The 21156-nt window shown below is 43.7% G+C and overlaps 1 protein-coding gene across 1 annotated transcript; it reads left to right on the forward strand.

Moving 5' to 3' along the window:
- Nucleotides 1–2: 2 nt before the first annotated feature.
- Nucleotides 3–20292, forward strand: LOC135914455 (tRNA (guanine(6)-N(2))-methyltransferase THUMP3-like). Its single transcript, XM_065447317.1, has 8 exons — nucleotides 3–342; nucleotides 3248–3481; nucleotides 5774–6063; nucleotides 9885–9954; nucleotides 11189–11313; nucleotides 15357–15444; nucleotides 17520–17657; nucleotides 19885–20292. Exons 1-8 carry the CDS (start codon nucleotides 31–33, stop codon nucleotides 19993–19995), a joined length of 1368 nt encoding a protein of 455 aa, XP_065303389.1. The 5' UTR covers nucleotides 3–30; the 3' UTR covers nucleotides 19996–20292.
- Nucleotides 20293–21156: the final 864 nt, after the last annotated feature.

Genomic DNA, 21156 nt, shown 5'->3' on the forward strand with positions numbered 1-21156 from the left:
GTTAGCAACTCAAACCGTCGTCGTGCCAAGATGTGCCAGGCCGAGGCCAATCCAGAGATTCGAAACCGCATTGGTTTGAAAATGGCCGCCACGTCTGACAGCAACATGGATAGCAACATGCCCGACGGCATGGAAACCGAAGTATGCGAAACCAGCTGCGACGGTGCGTCGACCGCGCCAGCGGGCGAGCACGCGTTCGACGCAGTCTGCCGGATCGAGGCCACCGTGGTTACAGGGCTGGAACACATTGCACGCGACGAATGTACCGACAAGCTGGGCGTCCGTCCAGAGACGGCGCGCGGCCGTGTATTCTTCGACCTGCCTGTCGACCGAGTCACTGAGGTGGGTTTAACTAGCGTGGAACAACGCCGGTCTTATCGTCACCGTGTGGCCTGTAGATTTGCAGAAAAGTGGACGCGTACGAAATAAGGAGCACGTCTATTCTATGGTCGCGTGCGCGTCTGGGAAAAACACGCGTACCCGCTTGTTGACCATTCAATGGGACGCGTTCAGCGCCACTGTGAACCCAAAAGAAGAGAAACCTAAAAATAATTAGAAGGATGGTATACGTTGATTTCAAGGAACTTTCTTTGTTGCGTACGAGTATGCTTAACGTTATGCTTATTAAAATTCGTCTGTCGGAAGAGGGACGGACGCCAACAGCGTTTGATGGCGTTCTGCATTCGGCGCGTCATTTACGGCAGCTACGACAATTCTGAACGCAACTCCATACGCCTTCGAAGAATTTAGAATTGTGGTGTTTAGTACGGGAAAAATGCGGTGCTTATCAAAACAACTTTTGGAAGTGCTGATTTCACCTTTGGAATAAGAAGCAGACCAGGCTGTCACTTTGGTGCGACGCAAACGATTTTATTCTTACTAAAATGAAGGTATGGAAGTGGGGACGTGGTGTAGTCCCTCTCAGGTTGTGCAGATATCTGAAAATTAAACATTTTTACTCAATTCCTAATCGATATCTTGAGGCCACATTGGCCCAGTAGATATGACCAAAGTCGTCTAATGTCTTAGGTGTGGCGTCCTCCTGTTGAGCACTAGGTCGGAGGTTAAGTCCACAGCGTCCTCGTTCCAATGGAGGCGGAGTCCTGCAACAGCTTTGGGTGCACTTAAAGAATCATTTGTCAAAACTTGCCTGAGGTCCTCCATTATGGCAGTCTACACAGCTTGTTACCAGCAGAGGTAGAGCCAGAGCTTGCCCATACTACACTCTGAGAGGGGGCCAGGACACCTGGAGTGCACTGACAGTTCAAGTGCTTTTGCTATACCAGTGTAAATGCTAGGTTAATGGGAAAGTGTAGCCTTGCTGTTTCTGGCTAAAATGTTGCTTTTGTCTGTGTACTGGCACCATGATATGCCATGAAATTTGCCAATACGTTTAGACTCCCTTCTAGAACTGACCTCGAGCAGTAATTACAAGGCAATCTTAAACCTACACAGAAGAAAGCACTTCCTATATTCTCCACTGTTTACTAACGTTTTTTTCGTGGCTGTGGTGGTAAGATGTTGGTGTCCGGCTTCATTTTTGCTCTCCCCTCCAGCAATTCTTTTAGCCTCCTTGGTTAAGCGCCATCAAAGAATCATAAATATGCAATGACTGCGGTTATGGCGAAATAATAAAAAATTCTGGCATAACCTATCTCATGTTGAATGTCGACGTTAATGCAATTGGCATTAAAGCAATGCCGAATGTATAGTCAGACAAGATTGTCCAAATATATATGATGCACATTCCATTCCACCCATGACTGGAGAAGTTCTGTAGGATCTTTTTGTCATAGAAAAGTGGCGCATACCCGCTGACCCAAGTTGGTCCAACAATTGGTTTCGAATTTGGTTCCCTCAGCTCAGGAGCCTGATGCTTTACTCATTAGACGATGGAGCACCTAGAGACCCAAGTTGGTAATAGAGACATTGATAGATGGCTGCTGGAAAGTATGTATCCTGAAAATGCTAATCACATTAAAATGATCATAGTCTACCTAAAGTGCTTGTCAGTTTTGTAATGGGCATTGATAGGTTGATTCATTCATTCACGGATTTTAATGTCCCAAAGCAACTCTGGGGCCATGAAAGATGCTGTAGTGAATAGCTCCGGATCAGTTTTGACCATATGGGGTTCTTTAACCTGTGCATAAATCTAAGGATACGAGTGTTTTTGCATTTTGGCCCCGTCAGTATGCAGCCACCACAGCCAGAAACGGAAATCTGCGGCCTTGTACTCAGCAGCTGATTACCATCACTGAGCCACTACAGCAGATATCTGTGCGTATATTTATGCATATAGGCACACTGCTCTATTTGCCTGGAGGGTGTTCATTGTTGAGTGTCCTTATTCTAAAAGTACAAATTCTCATTCGGTAGCAGTGAAACAAAACAAAAGGCATTTTGTGATTCCAGTATCAACACAGTTTAATGAAGGAGAAAGTACATTGATCAGGAAACTATGCTTGTAGATACAGGAACTCAACAAAGGTAAAATAGACTGTACCACTTTTCTGCCATTGCATCACTTAATCTGTAGATAGCTTGCCTAGAATTGCTTCATTAAGCAGCCTTTGAAGAGGAACATGAACTTTGCTGCATTTCTTTTTGAAGATGTATTCTTTATTGGAAGAATGAGGAGGTTGAGGCTAACGGTCTCAATGAGCTTGGCGGGCCCTGAATCCCTTCGTGTCAAACAGGGCTAAGAAATCTGTCATAACAACATGACCTCTTTGTCAACACAAGAAGAAATGCGTACAGTTTGTACTTTGTGCAGGTTCACTGTACAGTTGAACCCGGATATAGTGAATCTGAAAGGGATCACAAAAGAGCTCGACATATAGGTAATTCAGTATATCAAATAAAAATGTTATACAAAAATTTTCAAGGGTATTTTACAGATGTACGATGTACACAGTAATTCGTTATATGTGGGTTCGATATATCCGGGTTCGACTCTAGTATGAAATATACATCATAATAATAGATAAATAGATATAAATTTATCATGTGTAACAATATTGAAGGTGATGTTCAAACAAGTGATGAACTGTGTGGGCCATAAAAACGGCCACTGTTGGATTATTTGGGCTGTGCATCAACTCTACAAATGAAAGTCCAATCTTGAAAGGAAAGCGATCTTGAAAGCATACATCTCTGGTCCAAACTAATGCTTTTAAAGTAATTCAGTGTACCTTTAATCATCTTTTATTTGTCGCTTGACAGAGTGGTGGTGGTAAATTGACAGGTGTGGCACCTTCAAGGCGTGGACAACCTCTATGTGGTGATTGCAACCTTTTCGAGCATGGAGGTGCCCTCATCCAAGGAGGAAATGGAGGCAGCACTTGTTCCACTAGTGGAGAAGATGCGCTGGGAGACAGGCTTGGAGGTGTGGAGGCGGATGCACCCAAATGCCAAGTTTGAACTGGCCGATTTCTTCCACCAACGCCAGAAAGAGCCTGACAGTGGTGCTGGTGATGAGGTGACAAAGTTTTGCCATTTCTACATTTACATTGGGTGTGTTCTAACTATGGCAAGCATTGAAGCCAGTCTACTGATGGGTAAAAGGAGAGGTTTGAGCCCAAATATTCTAATGAATTGAGGATATGTCTCTGTGCATTGATGCCACTTTCAACATAAGCTGAAACAGTGCAGCCGAAATGAGGTTACGCAGAATATTGCCAGGCTTTTGTAGTCTGCCCAGATGAGGCATGCATATACTGGTGCAGCACAATAATTAGCAGTTTTCATGCACAAAGGCTATCTCTTCTTCTTCTAGAGAAGGCGCACATACACAATCATCCCTGGATTTCTTGTGTAGAATGCTTCCATACTCTTTTTTGCATGAAAGCTTTTCATTTTCCTATTGCATATCAGTGTATGCATGCTTGTCCAAAGGGAGATGAAAAAAGCAAACAAAAAACTGTTATTTTTTGTGAAGGCAATATTAGAAACATCTAACAGCTCTGAATGGGTGCCAGTACATTTATTAGACGTCGCAGTGCTCGTACTGTGATCAGAGAGTGCACATACGCACATCTATAACTAAGGAATGCACATTATGTCCCTTAACAATGGCCCCTTTGAACACTTAGTATGCTTCACCACATGACACGGTGATATACTGGGGACGCAAACTTGAGAGTACGGACCGTTATGCTATGCATATTAGAGCTTTGCCTCACACACACTCCTCAACGCATGTCTTGATCTGAAGCAAACAGAGGTATGCCTGCACTGCCTATACACAAATGGTGTGGATTTAAATCTGGCTTCAGCTAGCTATGTAGCACATAATGGCAGTTACGATGCCAACTGTGCTGTGCAATGTGTTTACTCTTCTTTCTTTCTTTTTAGTGTGGTGGAGTTGGAACAGTTTTTTGAGGATTTATGGCCTTGTCTGTAAAATTGGGCAAAATCAAGGAGGCTCCCAAACAAAGCAGAAGAGTTAGCATGTATGCAATACATACAACAATGCTGCCAAGAAACGATGTGGCCCTAATGAAGACAAGTCCCATTGTCAGAATGATGGCTCCAGCCAGAGGTTTCCCTTATTTTGTTCTCTATTGATCACTTGTCACTGTGCATGCCATGGTGAATTTGTACTGGTCAATAGTGAAAGTATAAATGACAGCTGCAAAGGTACATCCAGTTGTTATTTAGACTAAAATGCACTCATCATCTGAAACATCACGTAATGGCTCTGATCACATCACTATTGATTGCTGCAGTTAACTTGCTGTTTCAGCATTGCTGCACTGCACCTCTGTTACCTTGAGTTATACTTTCATTTGCTATCCAACCCCCTCTCCCTGATCGGAAGAACAGCCTTTAACTCAATGCGAATTTGTTGTGCCAGTAATGCAACAGTACCATTCATTAGCAATTAGGTGGTATCTGAGAACCTATGACATTCAGGCATTGAATACAAGGTTCTCGGCAATGCTGTTTTCAGTGAGGCAAAGAACAGAAGCGGCCATGCTACAAGGTATGCCAGCAGTCGCGAGAAAGGAAAGTGAATGGTCTGTCTTTTTACATGTCTGTTGTCTTTTATTGCACTAACATGTATCAAGTCAAATATAAACAACTAGCCAAGCAACAAGTTCAATTTATTGCTCTGCCCTCGTGTAACGCTGGATTCACATACCAGATGCTATTGTGGATGAAAATAGTCACATGAGATGACATATGTGAGATCACTTTGCACCTAGCATTCACATGACAGAGGAGAAAAACTGGTGATTACACCAATGAACTATCTAATCCTTTTCATTTCATAATAGACATTCTGTTTTGCACAAAGCCAAGAATTAGTACTTCAATACAGAATGAGACACACACCACAGAGACTGCAAACTAACTGTAGTCTTGCTCCTTAAGGCAAAGGCACGAATGAATGCAAGTGCAAGTGTGCTGTGCTCTCTCACTTGCAGTCATCGAGCGAGCAACCACAGCCATACATTTCTGTTTAGCACATTTCAATTAAACGAGTTACTTGAATTGGATTGAAAATAGTTGTTTCTAGAATTCGGTATTTTGGCATTTCTAGCTGAAAATTTCAAAGGTGATTTGGCTTGCTGCCATATATTGTGAGTCTCTTTGTATGAACCAAGTGAGCAGTGTGGGAATGTGTGACAAATAATCCCGTGATGTGCAATCCATAAGCTCAAATCATACTTCAGTTTGTCATGTGTATCCAGTTTAATGGCTCACAGACTGCAGATGCACCATTTCTCGCACTTGAATCCGCCATGTCACTCTGCTATTGAAACAGAAAGAGACCGACAAGAAGGAAGGCCCCAAGTTTCGGGTGACCTGCCATCGGTCGGGCGAGAATCACAAGTTCACCTCGATGGAGGCGGCGGCCGTGTTCGGGGGTGCGGTGAATGACTTCTTCGGCTGGGGCGTGGACATGCGCAACTATGATCTGGAAGTGGTACTGCACGTGGACCCTGGCTGCGTGTACGTCTGTCTGACATTGACCCAGGCCAGTCTGCACCACCGGCACTTGGAGCACTTTGGACCCACCAGCCTTCGCTGCACTATTGCGTACAACATGCTCAGGCAAGTGTTGTGCTTGTCATGCTTTCACTTTTCAGAAGTAGCATTACTTACCTTGGACCCAACTCAAGCTTTGCTATTCAAATGCATAGTACTACAGCAACCTGCATATTTATTCTAACAGACCTGTTGTGGTAGCTCAGTGTGACTACGGCATTCCGCCACTGAGCACGAGGTTGGGGGGTTCAGTTCCTGACCAAGAGGGCTAAGTTTTTATGAAGACAAAATGTAAAAGCACTCATGTACTTATGGTACACTTGACTGGTTGCTTTTCAAGGCTCTAGATGGCTCTGATGGCACAGTTTACATTTGGCGGGTGGAAATAGTGTTCTCGGGACACAGGTCCATGGTTCATTCCGAGTGCTGCACTCCAGCTCAAAGCACACAGATGTGCTCTCACCTTGCGAGCTGAGAGCATGACCAATACAGAATTCCGGTCATGTGGTTCCTCCGATTGCTCTGGGAGCTGCTGAACGTTTGCAGCAAGCAGGCTTTCACTGGCTCCAATCTTGAGATGACTTCGCGTTGTTGCAAACCAAGTCAGAGGGCAGCACAAATCAGTCACATGTACTGTAGGGAATGGAGCAATGAATTTCGTCACCATGCATAAATAAAATATATTTTCAGAAAATTTATGGCTGTGAGCGAAAACTATGCAGACGAGGGATTGTGGGATAAAGCAGATGTTCTCCTCTGCCTGTAAATGCAACTTGAAATTGAGGGCTGCAGTCCAAACTTGGCATTGCAAACTTTCTAGTGCACTTATCAATTTCAGTTTACGCGTGTTAATTATGAATATTTTTTTTTTGCCAATCCTGTAGTCAGTATAATCTTGCTCACGGGTGTGCATCACTTAATGAAAACTCAAGTCAGTAGCCGCTTGTAGGCCATCACCGCTAAACATGGTGATTGAGCAAACGGCAGGCAACGGGCACACCCACTGTGTCTTCAGCGTGTTTCTCACTGCAGCTGACACATGTAAAGATAGATGCCCATTATAGTACCCCATGTTGGTCAAAATTAATCCAGAGCCAACCTCTACAGCCCTTCTCGTAGTTCCAGTGTTGCTTTGGGACTAAACCCTGTGATTCAATAACTTATTCCAACAGCTTTGCCAGATAATTTTTGGGCTTCTTGCTGCAAAGTTGTTGCTTAAATTTTGCAGCATCATATCACTTTTTGGTAAGCATTGTCCAGTAATATACTTGGCATTTTTCGCTTGCCCAGTTTCTCCTGAAGGAAACAAAATGACAAAAATGCTGGCCCTCCTGTAATCAAGAGTAGATGTAAGCATGAAATGGCTATTGGCAAACCAGATTGGTTGGAGTAATTACGCATATTACTCACAACCATCTCTCAGCCATCTACAGCGCCTGGGATGCTATCGAACTGGTTGCAGCATGGCGCCATCTCTCGAAGGAGGCGACACAATATCCTTCACCGCGGAATTCGCGGTCCGCTGGTATTGAAAAGAGCACAGACAACCCTGTCTAAGCACCAAAAGATTATAATCAAGTGTATCAGTCTTTTGAATGTCGCTATTGGAAATGACAAACTAAACTTCAGCGTACAAGAGGTTACAGCTTAAGTGATATTGTGAACAAACAATAAAAAGAAATCTGCTTTCTTATTTTTTTCTTTTCTGACTTGTTTGGACAGTAACTAGCATATGTAATGCAGTCCTGTACAAGGGGTTGGGGGCCAGAGACTGCATTTTCTTAAGTTTTGACTGGTTGCCCAGATGATCTCGTTTTGCTTTTGCAATGATGCCCAAATGTTATATTTCATTCTTGCCCCATTCTCGTCTTAAGTGCCTGGATAACGGCTCAGGATATTGGCTGAAGGTCTCTTGGAGGTCGCGTACAACTAGCTAAAAAGCATTCCATGCTTAAAAACCACAATTGTATGTGTACCTTGGAATCATAAGAGCGGGCTGCTGCAAAACATGAATAAGCTTTACTAGTTCTTAGCAACAAAAGCTCAGACCAATCAGGCAAATTGATGCAGGGCATTTGACCAGACACACCATATGATGCATGATGCAGACCGGGAAATACAACCTTCCTGCAAAAAAATAGAAGCATTGTAAAGTCCCATACCTTTTTTTTTTAACTTGTTAGAATGAAAATGTGGGTGCTTGTACATGGGTAATATAGACATGCTCTTATTAATGCCCACGTTACTGTAGAAAATGTGCCTATTAAAGGTTCTACACTTTATCTATCTGCTTTAAGAAATGTTAGCCATAACAATTGTCTGTCATGTAATAAATTGTAGCTTAATTGTGGGTCACAAGCTTTGTAGTGTAAACGAGAAAAGAATGGACAGGAAGGGCACAAGTCCCTTGTTGTCTAATTTGTGCTGTTAAACCGTGACTGTGTCAAACCAGCAAAGTGGAACATCAGTGCTTGTAGTAAAATTTATTTAAAAACGTCTCATCCAACATGAAAATTAGTCTCTTTAACATTGCATTCAGCATTGAAATCGGCAGTTGTCTTCAAGTGTTGTTAAAGGTGAGAGGCAATTCCCTTGATACAAGTAGTATACATTTAGCCCTTTGTTAGATACACTGAAGACACTTTGCATGCCACAACACATGTGTATTGCTGGGTTGTCTAGGAGGGGTCTCGTATTGTACAAACAGTGTTTAAAAGCTTAGAAGATTGAGGAATGCTTTGCATTCTCTGAAGACATTGGGGTTGTTATAATACAAGGATACCTTTTTACTTGGTTTTTCCCCTGTTGATTTCTTATCATTAATCTGTCATGATTGGCTGATCCTCATGCTAACGTGAGCAGAGTGCCGTTTTGACCATTGCCTAAGCGGAAAAGAGTTCGAATTTCCTGGTCCAGAGTTGTTAAAAGCCCAAGCACATAGTTTAACAGCAGGTTCGGTCACGCACACAGTCTCTTAAAAATTTTTGTCAAGGACTGTATTGTTGCTAGTGAAATTTCAGAGACCATAAATGCCGTGAAAGAAATTGCTTTCCAGCCTAAACATGTGTCCTTAAATTTAGTTAGTGCAATAAAAGTGTGTGCGTCCAATCAATGCACGTCACAACTACAAGCTGCATGGCCATGCCAGAAAGAAAATTAAAAATTTTGGCTGCTGCAATGGTCTCCAAACTGTTGCTTGTGATGGTGCATGTTCCAAACTGTAACAGCATGACTTGGGACAAAAATATATATCGAAGTGCATAAAAAGGACAAGTGCTGTCTTTTAACTGAGAATCAACTGAACTGCTGATAGAGCTCCAATATGATAGTGCATGAGCACAATCACTTGGTGTTATTTTATATTTCACAGGCTTTCTTTCAACACTGAAAAAGAAGTCACCACACAGCATGTACGCTGTATAGAAAATTGGAGCGGTCGTTTCTGAATCCCCTCTACAATGTAACAAAATGCACTTTGCCCTGAAGTAAATATTAATAATTTTGCATAATTTATCTTACTTAACTAATTAAGCAGAATATAAGAAATACTGTAAGGAGCACCCCACATGATGGCAAACCATGCGGTTGACCACTTTTTTTTAACTCTTGGTTCATGTTACGTGAAACACCCTGTGTGTGGGGGGGTTGGGGGGGGGGGGAGGGGGAGGGTGGACAGAGGTATATTTAGCATGTGCAGCACAGACCAGGTACCTATGAAAAAACTTGACTCACTATCATCGATACACATCTGCCCAATGCAGATGTTTCCTGTGACAAAGTGAAAGATGGTTTGCTTACACGTGGTGTGCCTTTCAGTGCCATTTGGACTTCAATGCTTTCACAGTTCTTAGTGATGGTACATATCACTTGCGTGTGCCCCGCTGCAGGTTGTGTGATCTGAAGCCGAGTGACATAGTGTGCGACCCCATGGTTGGCGGAGGGTCCATTCCACTGGAGGCAAGTGTTTGCCACTCTCAGACTATTGCTTGCCGATTTCGGTTTCACAACAGGAAAGTTTACTTGCCATTTCTTCAGCTATTATGGATGCCTATTTTTATCAGTACTCTCATAACATTGAAGCTAGGGCTATGTGTGCTACCTCTGTGCAACTTCATTGTAGTTTGCATGAAAGATAAAAATATTCTATAACGCTGTAGCTGCTTTTCACTGTAGCTTTTCAATGCAGCCGCGTTTCACTTGGCCGCCTACTTTGAGTCTGTCATTTCCTTTCACCATGAGTTTTTACTCGGTCTTTCCATGGCCTAAAATGATGTACAGGGTTGCAGTTTTGTAGTGATGCCTCTTCTGTTTTTACTCCTTTTCGCACTTTGTCAGTGGTCAAATGCTCTGCCTACTTTACGAGTGGTATGAGCAGCAGTAAACAGTGCAATAAAAGTGGCATAAAATTGAGTGAAAGGCATCGCTACAAAATTGTGGCCCAGGATTATGAGTGTAAACAATATCAGTGGAATAATAGAAACAAAAATGTTTGTTTTGCCAATAATGCAAAGCAGTGAAGTAATAGCTGGCACAGTATTAATCTTGCATAGTTCTGTGCTTTTTCAGTCATAGTAAAAATTTTCAGATGCACACAATCAATCTCCTTTTGAGAAGAAAACATTTGTCTGAGTTGTCCGAGTTTGTGGAAGTGACTCTTCCCAGTAATGGTGAAATGGCAAAAGCATAGCTTCTTCCTCTTCTTTCCTATCCACATTTTATCACTGCCTTTATTTCAATTAGAATCACCTATGTTCTAATTTACGGATGAGCTACAGAGGACAGCATTAGCCAACCATCGTGCATCAGCCAGTAATGGCAACTGGACATATAATTGCACTCTCCAGGAACTGTATCAAAAGCTGTATTAGCATACAGCGCTTTTAGCAGGCTGATCTATTCCAGTTTTTTGCTCACTATTGTGGAAATTAAAAGTTTAGATAATGGACAGGGCAAACATGGATTAAGCTTATGGGAGTTGTTATAGAAGTGGAGTGCCTAGTTCAGTCAAGGGCCAGCACTGGAGTCTCATTCAAGTCAAGAAGTATCAAGGTGGCACACCTTTGGGAGTGTTGCTGCCATGCTCTCTAGCACATATTCCTGCATACAGCATTGCCTGCAGTCTCAACGTTAGGCTTCACTGTCTTTTTTGCATGATTATTGTTTGTAATGAGCACATTGTGTACTCTTGCAGGGTTGTGTGAATTGGCCCCAGACTGTTTTTGTGTGCGGCGACAACCACCCTTTAGCTGTGCAGCGCACATATGACAACCTATCTGCACTCAACGAAAAGCGTGCCAAGGCAAGTCCCGAGGGCAGGTGTGTATTGCACTAGGACATCTTGGTGAGCTGGTTAGCACATTTCTGTTGGCATGATTGACTTCACATATAAACGCAAACCTTGCATGGAATATCGATGGAATTATCTGGGGACTACCAGCCAAAAACAATTTTTATCAAGATTACTTGGCCTTATCGTGGTGATGATGTTTTTTTCTCTGCAGCCCCCTCTGTTTTTGGGAGTAAGCAATTGAGAAATGCTATGCATCTTTGAGTGCACGCTCTGACTGATGCACACATATCTCCTATTAGCCTTGCTGAAGTCCCTGAATGTTCTTTGTGTGACACATACACAGAGTGTAAATACAACATATCAAAGCACTAGCCTAGCTGTTGTCAGGACGTTAAATCTATCAGGTGACAAATGAATTTAACGGTAAATTCTACTTGTGCATTTGCAAAGTTGCATATTTGTTCAGTTGCACCAGAGGAGGGCAGTATGATATATTCGGGCCAGTCATAAATGACCAGTCATTTTCAGTTCAAGTTAATTTTACTTTCCTGAGAGAGGAAGATTTTGTAGATTTTTCACAGCTTAACGAGGTCCTGAAAACCCAAGCAGTGCAACACTTCTCATAATACACAGCATGCTGGATGTGTGCAGAACAGTATCGAACGGAACGTGATTCCCTGTACTACTACTAGCAAGTCCGGAGAGCAAATGGATGCACTGTCAGCGATGACTATGGGTTGTGCAATCCAGTGTGGCTCAGTGGCACTGTCGGATCTTGCAATGCATCTGACACATTGTGTTGCATGAAGTTTGTGGTCATTAACCAGAAGGTGGAACAAGGTGCAGAAAAAACACCCAAATTGATTCATTTGGCAGTATATTCCCAATTCTAACATACCCCCAAATGAAATGTGCACCCCCTTCCTATGTATACAAAGTAAAAAACTAGCGTAGAATGACATTAAAGCTCCTAAACAAAATAAAAATCTAATGCGCACCCGATTTCTTATTTAGAAAAATGGGCAGGTGTCAAATATACATTGCACAACTGAGGCCGGTTTCCTAATTTGAGCTTTGGTGCATGGTTTTTTAAATTCAGCTTTGCTGCATTGCATACATTTAGCGAAAAAGCAACGCATTTTCACCATCCGCCACCCGACGTCCAAAAACTAGCTGTTTGCCGCTTACCAACTTTCTCCAGATATTTGGCACCCAGCTCACACTGCCACCGGAAGTAATCGTGTGCGGCTTAGAGCGTGGACGAATGAGATCGTAGCAGAGGCGTTGGCTCGTCAGTCGCTTAAGTCGAGCTCGTCTGGTGATGATGACTCCTTGCAGGCTGTGTCGTTGGCACACTTGGTGGCGTTTGCTTGCTCTTGCTTGCAGGGAGTGTGGGGTGATGAATACGCAGCAGTGCTTTGTATTAGATTTTCAGCCACACAAGATTCATTGCAAAAGTCCATGGAGGTAGCCTTTATGTGATAAAGCATACGAACGCCGCGAAAGTGGTTTTGATATCCTGTCTGATTGTACCCCGTAGGCGATTTTCGGCCCAGTGCTTCTGGAAAAACAAAACAAAAGGCTCGTGTTAGAATCAGGTGAATAATGTAATCAGACATAGTGAGGTATGGTTATTGCGTAAGAATCTTCCTAGGATAGGCTGAAAATAGCCGTTTTTGTCAGGAAGTTGACTTGTGTTTAATGCGTTCAATGTCTCCCAACCTGCGCCGAGGCAGACGCTGCCACCAAAAAAAATCGCTATTGGGGTGACTGACTGGTCAAGCTCGAATTATCCGGTGAGGGCGAATTTTAGGATCAAAATAACGAAAGTTTAGGCTCATAGAAATTTATTGGTGCTCACTGGGACCTTTGGGCAGGAATCAAATCAACTGAAAGATCTAGTTAACCAGAGTGAGAATAACAGAAGTCTACTGTATATGTAGGTGCATCCGCTTTACTGAAACTAGCCACCTGGCTTCGTCTAATGGCCCATGTCCTTGAGCAATCAGCTTTGGGATTATATCACCTTCGAGAGATTTCACATGACTCAGCATCATATACAGTCGCCGACCGTTTCTTCGGACCTCACGGGGACTGCGGAAATGTCCGAATAAACAGGTGTCCGAAAAGCAGATTAAGAAAAAAAAAATCCTTTATTTCCACGCACTTATTCGGGCTCGGCAGTAGGCTTGAAGAAATCTTGAATGCACCGTTGCACGCTGTTCCATTTACGCGCAGTCAGATAAGCCTGAATCTTAGAGAGGGTCGTACGGTCACTTTAGGTGGCTGAAAGCACAGTCACTGCTTGTGCACGCTCCGCATGTGACGGCAGCGTAGCACATGGTGCGTCATCTTCCGACTTGGAGTTACCGTCCGCGGTGCAGCAGAAACCTGACGAATGATCTCGCCATCATCGAGTTCTGCGCATGTCAGTACAGCAGGGTCAGCACCTGTGAAACTGTCAAATGAGACGGTGCCCGGAATCGCAATTCAACCACTGTGCAGGTCTTGGCAGAACATTTTCGGCGTCAGTAGGGAGCACATCAGAAGGCGACAAATCCTAGGCCTCCCGGCACCTGCTTGTTGGCATTCCGCAGTGCAGTCTGCGCAGGCACTGTTGGCGCCATTAGACGCTTGACGCAATGTTTCCGTATGCCGCGTTGGATCACCGCAACCTCGACAGCACACAAAGCAATCACCGCCACGCTGTCACGCCAACACCAGACGCAGAAACGAAAAACGTGGCCTACTCGCAGCGTCATGCACAAAGAAAGAAACAAATCAGCTGCTGGATTGTCTTTTGTCTTGAAGTGGCTTACTAAGCTGAGACGGGAACTGCTGTAGCCACTCTATCGAACTAGGCAGAAATGATGATGATGAGCGGGGATTTGCAGTAGCGCCACTTCGTGGGGCAGCAAGGAGGATCCGTTCAAAACAAAAATGGTGTTCAAAAAGTCGAACCATGCACCGGTCAGAGTCGGTGCATGGTGCTCTCGATCAAGTTTGGCTCTAGGAGCGTCGGAAAAATCAGACGAGAGGTTGCAAGGTGTCCGAACTTTTGGCAGTTGCTATACATTATGGTCTATGCAGAGAATGGCGTTGCTGCGAAGTAGACCGAATAATCGAGCATGTCCAAATTTTTGGAGTCTCGAAAATCAGTCGGTGACTGTACATTGATGTATGCAGGAAACCACATTTTTGGCTATGTTGTAAGGTAGCTAGCTTGTCATAGTGCCAGGAATGTTGTCGGCTGTAACACCAACACATCCTGTGCCAAGTCATTTGAAATCTTGCGAAAGTGATTGCTGAGAATGTCGTTCCAATGCTCAAAACACTTCGAAACGGGGCTTGGTAAGAAGCAGGATCCGGCCACCTGATGGATTGCACGGCTCTGTGTCCCTATTGCTTATGCCTAACATTCGTTTCCATAGTGTGTGTGGAATCTACATGATTTTTTCTTTCCACTTTGGTATATAGCAAGTAATGTTTTCCATAATTGACTCTAAAATATTACAGTCTACGTAAGGCAGCATCTGATCTTTGAACTTCAAGAGGCACCTGCCACACATATCAGCTCACACCTTTTGCAAATAGCAGCTGTGTTGGCTGTAGTACCTGATGGTGTCTGTAATAAATAAAAAAAACTGGGCTAGTTGGAACTGTGACATTGATAAAAAATTTCCAGCACTTAGTGGAAAAAAGGAAAGCATAAGTATCGATAGAAAGCAACAGGACAGAAAGAGTGCTCCGATTGCTTTCTGTCCTTTTGCCTTCCTCTTTTCCACTAAGTGCTGGAAATGTTTTACTGATGGTAAAGTTCAATAATGTTTGCTTGCAAGCTAGTTGGTGATGCATTCTATGTCGCAGTGTTACAGCACATATAAACATAGAAAAAAACTAAGAAGGAACAGGACAAAGCACTGACCACAATTCTTGGACCTTAGACAAGTTCCGAGTTGTGGTCAGCACTCTGTGTTGTCCCTTCTTGGTTTTTGTTACGTTTCTGTGTGCTGTAACAGTGCTACAAAAATTACTGATGGTGACTGTTTACCTCATGGTGTTGCTGCAGCGGCCAGCTGTGCTTGGACGTGTGCCAGTGGGATGCGTGCTCTTTGCCATTCAAGACTGCTTCTGTTGACGTCTTCATCACTGACCTGGTAAGTAGCTCTCGATGAATCTGGGCCTCATCGTTTCACTTAAACAAGGAAGCCTTGTAAGGCCAAACTTCGTACGAGGAGCTTCGAGAAAATAACTTCCAATTAGTATTTCAATGCTCATAAACATTGAGGGAAAAAGCAACAGGGTTTGTAATGTCGGATTGAGTAGTGCATGGGCTATTTATTGACATGTGAAGCACCGTTTCTTAGGAAATTGTCACAGCACCGCAGTGAGCCTTCTTGTGCCGCTTCCTGCTGTGCGAAATTGTTCGGTTTCTGGCAGGGCAACATTTTGGCAGCAGATTGCTGTTCACACAGAATTGATATCTTGGTTTCACTCATTGGTGGGAGGCCAGCATGACACTGTCAAACATAACTTTGTGCTATGCTACAGCTAATTTTTTTACGAAACTATGGTACACACTAAGAAAAGCAGCCTGTGCATCACTGTCTGACATATAGACTTTTTTTTTTAATTTGTGAGTGTTATTTAAAAGTTTATTGGAATTTGCTTTCTGGACAACCCTTGTACTGTGAAGTCTGAGTTATGCACGAGTGTAGAGCACGGTAGGTCACTTGCACAGAAATACACAAGGTGGCAGTAGCATGAAAAGGAAAATTGTCATCCACCAGAGGATAGCATAGGCTGCTAAATAAACCCAATACAGCTTTTTAAGAAAAGAAAGCTTTGTACTTGAAATCCATATGTGCTTCGTTTGTCATAGCACAGCACTATGCTTTTTTATGCCACTCATTACTTTATGAGATCGCCGCGGTTTTTTGCAAGGCTAGATTTTCTCAGGGATGCAGCTGACAGTAACGTCGAAGTTGCAAAGGAAACACAGTGCATATATCATTCTGAGAAAAACCTTTGCGGTTGAAACTGATATGGATTTCCTCTGTGGCTTCTCTGTGGCAGATGAGAATTCTCCCTTCCTGTGTAGAGCGTGGGCAGATTTTTTTCTCTTGCAAGTCTACAGTTGCCAAGTTTTGCAGCAGATGATTTGTGATTTCTGGTGCTGGCGCTATTCAACACCCCTGTGCAGCAAACTGGCATAACTTCAGCCAGCCCGTGTAGTTAAAGCACCAGCAAAGGGAAAGCTGCACATCAGAGTGTTCCCTTGAACATTCGACAGCAATGTAGTTTATGGACAAGTGAGATGTACATGCAAGATTTAGCCTTGATTGAGAAGATAGAAAAGATTCATCTCGTGTTGATGGAAGTAGACATGGGCACAATTGCTGGCCAGTGTGGTGCTCATTGGCCATGTCAAGCTGTATACACTGCTTCATGTTAGATGATTAAAAGATGTTAGCAAAAGAAAACCTAAAGAAAAATATCCATTTGATGTTCTCATCCTTGTAACACTGTGATCCTCTGTCAATTTGCTGTAATTTTTTTCTCATGTGTCCAGCTGTTAGGCAGAGTTGCTCAAGCCCCCATATGGCTTCTGCAGGCCCACTTTTCTATTTAGTGTTTTATTATCATCATTATCATCATTATTAGCAACTCCACACCCACTAGTGCTGTTCTTGTTTGAAGGGGCATGTGCACAGGCCAGCCATGTAATGTGTAGGCATAGTAAAATTGGGAGAGCAGCAGAAAACAAAAGTGAGACTAATGATGATGTTACTGCTGATGATGGTGCTTGCACAACATTGAAAAGCATTGCTGATCGATGAAAGACATTAGATGAGATGCCATGACATTCTGACCTACTAGCGATGTTGGCAAAGAGATGCTACTCAAAGAAAGGCTTGGCTAACTCCCACTACTACTTGTTTTGCAGTGATAGCAACGCTACAAATGTTGAAGAATGAAAGAGCAGAAAGCAAATGACAGGCACGTTACTGAACAAGGAAGCGCGGCTATGAATAGCCATACCTATGAGTTTTCGATTGTATCATAAAAATGCCCAATATGTAGAGCTTGCTTACAATTGTTGTGTTGATGCCAATATCACCAAGCACTGCCGCAAGTGCAGCATCAGTGGGGTCTTCCATTTTCTTTATTGTGCTTTGCGAGTGGAGATTGCTAGACCTGCCGGGCATTCCTGCCTGTGTATATTGTGCAGCCTTTCGGCAAGCGAATGGGCTCTCGACCAGACAACCGGATGCTGTACCCCAGGCTGCTGCAGGAGCTGGCTCGAGCTGCCCGTCCTCGCACTGGGCGAGCAGTGCTCCTCACTCAGGACAAGAAGAGCCTGTCCCTGGTAAACATCTGCGTGCTTTCTCACTGCAGTGCATTGGGAGCGTTCTTGGAAGGTTGTTCAATAGGTTTACTGCAGTAAAGGGAATCGGCGCTGGCCAAGGTGGCACTACGCAACCTGAGTGTGCGACTAAAACATACTGACGCTGTTCGCTTGGGGCGCCACGAAAAGCCACAGAACATTTTTATCGATAACAGACTCGTGCCTCTAACAAGACTGCCAATGTGCGGCGTGTCCAGCCAAGCTCTGTCCATGTCCATGAGCATTCTGAGAAGTACATGTGCTCCTACTATTAGGTGCACAAATGCCCAGTCAGTTGAGTAGCTGGATATGATACCTCGATATGAGCGGTAAAATTGCAGGCGCAAAATTTCTGGTTGCGAACATGCATGTAAACTACGTGCATGTGCTTAAATGAAAGACCATGGCAATGTATAGCCATACCTGTGAGCATTTGTGATTTCATCGTTTTAGCGTCCAGTTGAGGGTATAATTGTTTTTGAAAGACCACAGAACACAGTCCCCAACTGACTTGTCAAGCTATTTTTTCTTAACTCGTGAATTATTCAGACCTACCCACATCAGTGCCACTCACCCATTGAACCAATGCACAAAGATAACTGATTTTCTGAAAACACCTGTGTACTTAGGTTTAGGTGCACGTTAAAGAAACCCAGGTGGTCGAAACTTCTGGAGTCCTTCACTGCAGCGGGCCTCATAATCAGAAAGTTGTTTTGGCACGTAAAACCACATAATGTTTTTTTAAAAATCCTTTGTGAATCCAGAGGCTGGTCACACCACCACACTATGGTGCACCACCGTGCCACGATGCATGTCTGTCATGGTCCCCAGATTTGCGATGGGATTTCAAATTGTGCAAATCAATCAATTATACTATGATGTAGCAGTTCCTCAGCCCATGTGCGGGTGACCATGTTCAGTTTGTAGAGATACAGCTGCTTGGCAAGTTCACTTGCTGCGCTGAGTAATAGCTGCCACTGTTGGTTCACATGTATGTCTGCAAGCACCTTTGCTTCACAAGTGCTCTTCGCCCCCATGTGTAGAGTAACAAACAAACGAAATTGAATGTAAGTGCCTTCAATGGGTGGATGCAGCACCCTGCACATGTCAAACACACAAGACAGCACAGCCATGGCAGAAGGTGCAGCATTTCTGTGTCGATTTATTTGTGTTTTATGTGGTTGCATGAATAGATTTTCTTTTAATGGCCTGTGGCTTTATACCCTCTTTTGTTCTTCCCGGTTCTGGCATTTCCTGCTTCTTTTAACTGTTCTCTACCTTCATTTTCCCAATGCAGTCAGCTGTCATAACATGACCTTGCATAAGAGTCATGCTGAATGCAATTCCAGCCTCTCCGGGCCAACTTGTATTCGCTGGTAGTGTGTCTGTTGTGCTAATAACAGGAAGATTAAGGGGAACCGAATGGCTTGATTATTGTTAGTCACAGCCACATGAAGCCAACAGACAAGGAAAGACAGGTAAATTATAACGGTTCTTTTTGATTGAAGTGTAGCAATAGTAAGGTAAACATAAATTAAAGTCTATGAGAAAACAAGTTGCCATGAGTAGGAGCCAAGCTAAAAGCTTCAGCTTTAGCTTGCAGTGCTCCAGCATTAAGGTACAGTAATGGCCATCCTCACATCCAATTTCTTTATTATGGCCGCATTATGACCGGAAAAGGAGCAGTTCATTGTCTCTCTGCTCTCCTTGTCTTCATTATTTGTTGGTTTCATGTCCTCTGCCCCAAGTGTTTCTGGTGCAGTCAAATGTCAATATAATGAACATAATTTTAACAAAGTAAATGTAAAATTGTGAAGGGACCACAACAAGACTAGAATCACTGCACAGCAGATGACAAAGGGTGAACTGGGAGGGAAAGAAAAAAAAAGGAAGGAGGGAGTAGAAGAATGAATTGGTGGAATAGCCATCAACCCATGCTTATCTCTTACAGAAATACTTCTTGCCAACATCAACATGTAACAAATATATGCTTAGAGCAAATATCGAATAGTATGATGAATTTCGGTGTTGAATTAGGCTTTGCTATAATGAGGTTCATTTGTTATCGGGTTGCTAGTGCATAGTCCGTCTGGTGAGAGTATCTGCATTCTCTGAGCATGAGAATACAGAAGCTACCATAGGCTAAGCGATATTCTGTGTTATTAGTCCACCTGCATCCTTGTTCACCCACAATGGCGCATGTGTACAGGCCGTAGGGCGGCTGGGCCGGCTGTGGAGGCAGTTGAGAGTGCACGGTGTCAACGTGGGCGGCTTGGCAGCGGCCATCTACGTTCTGCGGCGCACTGACGTTGCCCTGTGAGGCCACTGGCTACTCCAACTGCCACTGCCGACTTGTTTGACAGGAAGGCTACCAGTCAAGCCAACCTGCTGGTTCATCGACTTCCTATATGCGACACAAGGGCCGTGTGTGCGTTCAGCGTGACAAGCCACAAAAGAGTTGTGACAATCAGTGACTATTCCTTTGTTCCCGCTCTGCTCCTCTCAAAAGCACGAGGAAGGCTAGCGTACGGGTTGCGTGTCAGCAACCTTGTAGATGTTAAGAGGACAAGTCCATGTTTGCTTTTCGTGTGCAGTAAAACTTGCCAACTTGCTCTTGCTTAGTGGTTTTCTGCATGATGTGTGAGTCAACTGTGCGAATTTATCTATTTATTTACTTCACTAATACTGTCGGCCCTGTACAGGGTTTTTACAGGAGTTTGTAAGAATGCATGTATACTGTTGATGACGTTTGTTCGACCCTGACTGCACCGACGAAGTTGATCGAATTATCCGGCGGGTAGAATTGAGTAAGATGTATAAAAAATTCTAAAACACACCCCCGATCCATTTGGCAGTATGTGCCAGTCTAACGCGCCCTCCAAATAACATGCTCGCCAAATTTTTGTGTTTAGAAATTAGAAAACACGTAGAAGTTACATTAAAGCCCCTAAACGAAGTATAAATTTAACGCGCACCTGAGTTTTTATCAAGCAAAATACGTGTTGCACGATGACGGCTGGTTTTTAAAGTCAGCTTCGCCGCAGCCCACTCATGTTATGCAGTCGAGCATACAAGCGCCGCGAAGGCGCTTTTCGTTTCGTATCCGATTGCTCCGAGCAGACAATTTCCGGCAAATTTTCTTATTAAAAAAATGCGCGCATTAGAATACAGTAATTAAGTACCATAACTGGACATTGTGAGCTACGGTTATTGCTTGAAAATCTCCCTACGGCTGGTTGAAAATAGGAGTTTTCAACGGGCAATGACGCAACGCATTCACTGTCTCCTAAGCTCTGCCAGAGTCCTTTCATTGAAGGACTCTGGCTCTGCCGAGACGGACACTGCTACGGAAGGAGTGACCAGAGGGGTGAGGCGCGTGCTTGCTGACTGGCCAAGTTCGAATTATCCGGCGAAGGCCACTTTTAGGATAGAAATAATGGAAGTTTGGGCCCATAGAAATGCATGAACGTCAGCCGGGACC

The sequence above is a fragment of the Dermacentor albipictus genome, chromosome 6, assembly GCF_038994185.2.
Source record: "Dermacentor albipictus isolate Rhodes 1998 colony chromosome 6, USDA_Dalb.pri_finalv2, whole genome shotgun sequence".
NCBI lineage: Eukaryota > Metazoa > Arthropoda > Arachnida > Ixodida > Ixodidae > Dermacentor > Dermacentor albipictus.

Bases quoted from the DNA above. Each gene is read 5' to 3' on its own strand.
- LOC135914455 (XM_065447317.1), top strand. From the start codon at position 31: ATGTGCCAGGCCGAGGCCAATCCAGAGATTCGAAACCGCATTGGTTTG. The intron at 343-3,247 runs GTGGGTTTAACT...GTAAATTGACAG, and splicing joins CTGTCGACCGAGTCACTGAG to GTGTGGCACCTTCAAGGCGT. The intron at 15,445-17,519 runs GTAAGTAGCTCT...TATATTGTGCAG, and splicing joins ACGTCTTCATCACTGACCTG to CCTTTCGGCAAGCGAATGGG.